This window comes from Alexandromys fortis, unplaced genomic scaffold, assembly GCF_014885135.2.
Source record: "Alexandromys fortis isolate MF-2015 unplaced genomic scaffold, M_Fortis_MF-2015_v1.1 scaffold_11, whole genome shotgun sequence".
Classification (NCBI taxonomy): Eukaryota; Metazoa; Chordata; class Mammalia; order Rodentia; family Cricetidae; genus Alexandromys; species Alexandromys fortis.
Window position 1 is genome coordinate 3,827,590 of NW_026067912.1, and position 7,291 is coordinate 3,834,880.

The 7,291-nt window shown below is 42.3% G+C and overlaps 1 protein-coding gene across 3 annotated transcripts in view; it reads left to right on the top strand.

Moving 5' to 3' along the window:
• Positions 1 to 6,794, top strand: part of Pttg1 (PTTG1 regulator of sister chromatid separation, securin) — an 8,033-nt gene extending 1,239 nt beyond the window's left edge. For all 3 annotated transcript variants that reach the window (XM_050138746.1, XM_050138747.1, XM_050138745.1), the window contains 4 exons: positions 347 to 525; positions 4,056 to 4,149; positions 5,452 to 5,610; positions 6,660 to 6,794. In XM_050138746.1, coding sequence (XP_049994703.1) covers positions 347 to 525; positions 4,056 to 4,149; positions 5,452 to 5,610; positions 6,660 to 6,739 — 512 coding nt within the window. In that variant the 3' untranslated portion in view covers positions 6,740 to 6,794. The remainder of the gene's footprint in view (positions 1 to 346; positions 526 to 4,055; positions 4,150 to 5,451; positions 5,611 to 6,659) is intronic.
• Positions 6,795 to 7,291: the final 497 nt, after the last annotated feature.

Sequence of the window (7,291 nt, forward strand, 5' to 3'; positions counted from 1 at the left end):
AAAAAAAAAAAAAAAAAAAAAAAAAAAAAAAAAAAAAACTAAAAAAAAAAAAATGTTCCAAACCACTGCCAAAAATGAAGCATGGGTTTGTGGGTGAGAACTGGGTTAAGTTGATGAGATATTTATGTGGTTTAATCTTTAAGAACACTATATTTATTACCTTTATTTGTGTATGTTTGAGGGACATACATATTCCATGGGTGCCTGTGGAGGTCAGAAGACGTGTGGGCGTCAGTTCCCCTTACACTGTGTGAGGTCTGGGGATTGAACTCAGGTGGTCAGGTTTGGCAGCTTTACCCACTGAGCCCCTAATATTCTTGTGGTTATACCTTTTCTTTTTCAACAGTCAAGGCGTTAGATGGGAAATTGCAGGTCTCAGCGCCTAAAGCTGGCAAAGTGTTCGATGCTCCAGCCTTGCCTAAAGCCAACAGAAAGGCTTTGGGAACTGTCAACAGGGTTACAGAAAAGCCAGTGAAGACTAATAGGCCGCTCAAACAAAAACAGCCAGCTTCGACCGTGAAGAAGGTGAGTGTGGGATGTGAAGATGACATGCGTGTACATGCTTTAGCACACTAAAAAAGGCTTACTCTCATTCGTATGTGTATCGATGTGCATGAAAACTTCATGTGTGTGAGCACCCGAAGAGTCCAGAAGAGGGCGCGGGATCCTTTGGAACTGGAGGTACAGGCAGTTGTGAGCTGCCTTATGTGGGTGCAAGGAACTGAATCCAGCCCCTTTGGAAAAGCAGCAAGGTCTCTCTCTCTCTTTTTTTATTGATATTTATTGAGTTCTACATTTTTCTTGCTCTCCACCCTGCCTCTCCCCTCCCCTCTTCAATCCTCCCCCAAGGTCCCCATGCTCCCAGTTTACTCAGGAGATTTCTTGTCTTTTTATACTTTCTACTTCCCATGTAGATTAGATCTATGTAAGTCTCTCTTAGTGTCTGCATTGTTGTCTAAGTTCTCTGGGATTCTGGTTTGTAGGCTAGTTTTCTTTGCTTTATGTTTAAAAACCACCTATGAGTGAGTACATGTAATAATTGTCTTTCTGGGTCTGGGTTACCTCACTCAAAATAATGTTTTCTAGTTCCATCCATTTTCCTGCAAAATTCAAGCTGTCGTTATTTTTTTCTGCTGTGTAGTATTCCATTTTGTAAATGAGTTTTTCTGAGAGAAACAATTAATAAATGGGATCTCCTGAAACTGAAAAAAGCTTCTGTAAAGCAAATGACATGGTCAAAAAGACAAAACGACAGCCAACAGAATGGGAAAAGATCTTCACTAACCCCACATCAGACAGAGGTCTGATCTCCAAAATATATAAAGAACTCAAGAAATTGGACACCAAAAGATTACATAATCCATTTTCTTTTTTAAAAAAGAAAAGAAATACAGACCTAAACAGAGAACTCTCAACAGAGGAATCAAAAATTTAGGAAGTGGTTCCCTGTGCCAATGCGTTCAAGTATTTCCCACTTTCTCTTTCTTCTATAAGGTTCAGTGTGGCTGGCTTTGTATTGAGGTCTTTGATCCATTTGGACTTGAGTTTTGTGCATGGTGATAAATATGGGTCTATTTTCAATTTTTCTACATGTTGATATCCAGTTATGCCAGCACCACTTGTTAAATATGCTTTTTTCCATTTGATATTTTTTGCTTCTTTATCAAATATCGGGTGTTTAAAGGTGTGTGGATTAATATCTGGGTCTTCAATTTGGTTCCATTGGTCCTCCAATCTGTTCTTATGCCAGTACCAGGCTGTTTTCAGTACTGTAGCCCTGTAGCTGAATTTGAAGTCAGGGATTGTGATACCTCCAGAAGTTCTTTTATTGCCCAGGATTGTTTTGGCTATCCTGGATTTTTTGCTTTTCCAAATGAAGTTGAGTATCATTCTTTTGTGGTCTTGGAAGAATTTTGCTGAGCATTGCGTTGAATCTGTAGATTGCTTTCAGTAAGATTATCATTTTTACTATATTAATTCTCCCTACCCAAGAGCATAGGAGGTCTTACCACTTTCTGGTGTTTTCTTCAATTTCTTCTTCAAAGATTTAACGTTCTTGTCATACATTTTTCCACTTGTTTGGTTAGAGTTACTCCGAGATATTTTATGCTATTTGTAGCTATTGTGAAGAGTGTTGATTCTCTGATTTCTTCCCCAGCTCTTTTTTTTTTTTTTGGTTGTTCAAGACAGGGTTTCTCTGTGGTTTTTTAGAGCCTGTCCTGGAACTAGCTCTTGTAGACCAGTCTGGTCTCGAACTCACAGAGATACGCCTGCCTCTGCCTCCCTAGTGCTGGGATTAAAGGTGTGCACCACCATCGCCCGGCTCTTCCCCAGCTCTTTTACAGGAGGGCTACTGATTTTTTTTTTTTTTTTTGGGTTAATCTTGTATCCTGATTCATTGCTGAAAATGTTTATGAGTTGTAGAAGTTCCTTGGTAGAATTTTTGGGATCACTTATGTAAACTATCATATCATCAGCAAACAGTGAGAGTTTGACTTCTTCTTTTCCAATTTGTATCCCCTTGATCTTCCTTTGGTGTCTTATTGCTCTAGCTAGGACCTCAAGAATTATATTGAATAGGTATTGAGAGAGTGGACAACTTTGTCTTGTTCCTGGTTTCAGTGGAATCTCTGAGTTTCTCTCCATTTAGTTTGATGTTAACTGTTGGCTTGCTATATATTGCCTTTATTATGTTTAGGTGTGTTCCTTGTATTTCTGCTCTCTCCAAGACCTTTATCATAAAGGATATTGTATTTTGTCAAATGCTTTTTCGGCATCTAATGAGATAATCATCTGGTTTTTATATTTCAGCTTGTTTATATGATGGATTATGTTGACAGATTTTCGTATGTTGATCCATCCCTGCATCTCTGGGATGAAGCAGACTTGGTCATGGTGGATGATGGTTCTGATGTATTCTTGGATTTGATTTGCTTGTATTTTATTTAGTATTTTTGCACAGATGTTCATGAGTGAGACTGGTCTGTAATTCTCTTCTTAGTATTGTCTTTCTGTGGCTTGGGCTACAATGTAACTCATAGAAGTAGCTAATGCTGCCTTTGCCTCAGCCATCCTTAACAGCCCTTAGGAGGCAGCTGGTTCGAAGCCAATTAGCAGATGGGCGAAGTACTCAACTGGGTTTGATGGACACCAGCACTCACGCTTGGGAAGCGGCCAGCCTGAGCTACTCCTCAGCCCCCCAATTCTGGCATACACATAGGAGATCCAGAGCACCCAGATTTCTGTTTTGGCCTACTGCTATTGTCTACCTAGTATTCTTTTCTTCAGATGTTCTGAATATTTTGCTGCTTCTTAATCCCATGTACTTAAGGAACATAAACTTGTTAATATTAGCCATGCAAATGATTAAGGTAACAGTGGCAGAAAAAACACACTTTATAAGGTAAAAAATGACTCCCAGCATTAGCTGGCTACTATTCTGGGATGCCTCAAGCCTGTCTACTCTGTTAGGTTTGAACAGCCCAGTAGATTAGCTTTGAGTCAACCCTGCTCAGTGTTCTTGGGAATATATGTGGATAGGTGCTAAAATTTCTGGCTTAACTTAAAAAAATACTTTTTGTATGTGAATGTTTGCCTGCATGGTATATAAGTGTACCATGTGCCTGAAGAGGACGGAAAGGGACAGTGCATCCTTTGAACTGGAGTTATGGATAGCTACGGGTGCAGGTATCTCTGTAAGAGGAGCAAGCGCTCTTAACCAGTGAGTCACGTCTCCAGGCCCTTAGCTTGTGTGTGTGTGTGTGTGTATGTGTGTGTGTGTGTGTATGTATGGGGAGGGCAGGGCTGTGTGTGTGTATGGGGAGAGCCTGCACACATGATGTGATGGCATGCATGTCAAGGTTGGAGGATAACTTCCGGGAGTCAGTTCTCTCTTTTGACTGAGTCCTGAAAACAAGAATTGTGACTTGTTGGAAGATAGCATGGAACTGACAGGTGTGAAAATGACTCCATCACTTGAGGAGGCCCTCCAACTTCTTGTTACCATGTAGATGGCAAAACTTGTAACAGCCGCTTATTCTCTTGGGTTTCTCTAGATTGCTGAGAAGCCGGCTAAGATACAAAGCTCTGTTTCTGCTTCTGATGATGCCTATCCAGAAATAGAAAAGTTCTTCCCATTCAATCCTCTAGGTAAGGTCTTTGGGATGCCCTCGGCTTGAGATTCTCTTACCCTGTGATGCCCTGTGACTGTATTGTGCAGCTCCAGGCTCTGAGACTGTCTGACCTGGGTCACTTTGAGTAAACAGACTTGCTCAGGTGGAAACACTTGCCAGGATATCGTCTTTGGTCTTTGGTCAGGGAAGAACGGGAGCAAAGATTTGAGGAAAATCAGAAGCTCAAGGTCATTTGTTGTGTAAATTCAGGGCCAGCCTGGTCTTCACAGTGAGTTCCAGGATAACCAGGGCTACATAAAGACCCTGTCTCAAAAAGGTGTATTGTTTGATATCACCTCTGATCTCATCAGGAAGGGCCAAATATAGCTGGGCTTGGTGATGCACGCTGTCAGTCATAGGCAGAGGCAAGTGGAGCTCTGAGTTCAAGGCCAGCCAAGGCTGTGTAGAGAGACCCTGTTTCAAACAAACAAAAAGAAAAAAACCAAGTCTAAAAGTCTAAAGTAATGTAAGAGAAAATTTCAAATTAACTTCATGCTAACTGTTGCAAGTAAGTGTTTCAAATTTGTTTTATATGCATTGGTGTAAAGGTATCAGAGCCCCTGGGACTGGAATTATAGACAGCTGTGATCTGCCGTCTGGGTGCTGAGAATTGAACCTGGGTTCTCTGGAAGAGCAGCCAGTGCTCTTAACTGCTGAGCCATCTTTCCAGCCCCTGGCGAGTCCCTTTTCTGTGACATCAGTATGGTCACATTTTCTTCTGGTGTGCAGAAGTTCTCATTTTATTACAGAATCTTTGACAGAAATTGGGGATTTGATTTGTACCTCAGGGTGGCTTCACACTCATGGTGATGCTCCTGCATTAGCCTCCCAAGTGCTTGAGTGATAGTTATGTGCTGTCTGCCGTACTTCTATCACAGAGCCTATTAACGAGACCTCAAGAACTGAACTGTTACAATTATGCTTTTTTTTTGTTTGTTTGTTTCTTGAGACAGGGTTTTTCTTTTTAGTTTTGGAGCCTATCCTGGAACTAGCTCCTGTAGACCAGGCTGGTCTTGAACTCACAGAGCTCCACCTGCCTCTGCCTCCTGAGTGCTAAGATTAAAGGCGTGCGTCACCACCGCTTGGCACAATTATACTATGTATACTATGTTTACAGTAATATTGACTTTAAGGCAGTAACTTATTTAACTGAGTATTATTAAATTGGCTCTGTTTGAGTGGTGGAGAAGAATATTTTGACGTAATGTCCTTCCCTGCCATTGCCCTGACCGGGCTGAGGGAGCTTTGTCCTGACGCCTGTTGCTTCCCTTGGTGACAGATTTTGAGAGTTTTGACCTGCCTGAGGAGCACCAGATTGCACATCTCCCCTTGAATGGAGTGCCTCTCATGGTCCTGAGTGAGGAAAACATGGTTGAGAAGCTGCTGCACCTGGATCCCCCTTCGCCTCTGAAGACACCCTTTCTACCGTGGGAATCTGGTAAGTGAGCCGCACGCTCTCGAAAAGCTGTGAGCAACTTGTTAGATGACACTTGCCTTGCTGTGGGGACAACAGGCAAGCCTGTGTGTAGCTTCTGTCCCTTGGCCTACTGGGGCAAAATTTCAGAATAATCAAAACTTTTTCCTTAGTCATTAAGGTTTGATACTAAAAGAAGTGGTTCTGGAATCTGGTCAGCCCTTGGTTACAGCAGAAGATTAAATTTAACATCCAGCTTCTTAGGCCACGAGTTGAAGTCTGTAGTAACCGTGATGAGGTGAACAATCCAGGTTCCATCCATGGCTAACAGAAGGCCAGACACCTATGCTGCAGTGTAGACCGGCAGCATCTTCTCCTGCCGAAAGCTTAAGGCCTTAGTTGGAAGTGTCGGTCAGAAGACACCATCAGACCACCCGCTCCGATGACACAGGTGGTTGGTCCTATCTTAGCATTAGACTTTCCCTCTAAAGAGCATGTAGGTTCACATACTTTTAAGGCCTAGCCTACTTCTTGATATCAAGGTCAGCTCGGAGGCCACTGCCACATTTAAGATCTGCACGTTGTGTGATATAGCACATTAATAAAAACTCAGAGGCAGATATCTGGGGCTCAGCCTGAAGGTCAGAAAAACAAAACAACCAGCCACTGGCTCTTGCCTCTACCTCAGTCTGAAATGGCGAACCTGCCTCCAGGTATCTCAGAATGAGACTGTGTGTCTGAGAGCTGGCTCCTCCTGTTTTATAATCCCCTCTAGGGCTGGGATTAAGGGCATGCACCATTGGGATTAAAGGCGTGCACAACCCGATTTCTATGGCAAACTAGTGTGGCTACTGGGAATAAAGGTGTGTGTTATCACTGCCTGGTCTGTAAGGCTGACCAGTGGGCTCTTTTACTCTCTGATCTTCAGGCAAGCTTTATTAAAATACAAATGAAATATGACTACAGAGTGAGATTCATCAGATAAGTGAATTTAGGGTGGAAGTAGCAGCTAATGTTATATGGATAGTGGCTACAGGATTTGCGGAAACTAATGAGAAACCCTCTTCCTCCAGGTCCACTGCAGTCTCCTTCCAGCCTTCTCTCCACCCTGGATGTTGAACTGCCGCCTGTTTGTTACGATGCCGATATTTAAACTTTATTCTTTTATAGTTCTTATGTATGTTGTATAATAAAGTATTTGTGTGTAAGTGTGGGGCGTGACTTCTTACTAGCTCACGATTGATATTTCTTGGCATTAGAAGGTACCCCAGTTTTCCTGCAAAAGTATCCCCTTCACCATGTACTTCATTGCCTTTTCATGGCCATTACCTAGTGACAGTTATTAGATCTCTTAATTAGAAGAGCCACTTCCAGCTCATTAAGTATTTATCGTTAGGCATTCTTTACCACCTCTTCTATTTAGTGCTAATGACTTCAGGATTCAGTAGCCAGAGTCTGAAAGGCTCTAAATCTGAGAACGCAGCCTCCTCGGCATCTTCAGCTAGGTACTTCGAAGATCATTGCAGATAATTTACTTACAGTAGGGTTCACTCCCCCCTATAGGAATCAGTTGTTTATCCAGTTGTGGGCACGAGTGTTTGATAAGCATCAATGCATTTGATATCTAAAGCATCTATGAGTAGAGCTGTTCCCTTTGCTTTTGAAGGGACTGTGTTTTGTCCACTGGTGCGGTATGCCAGTTTCT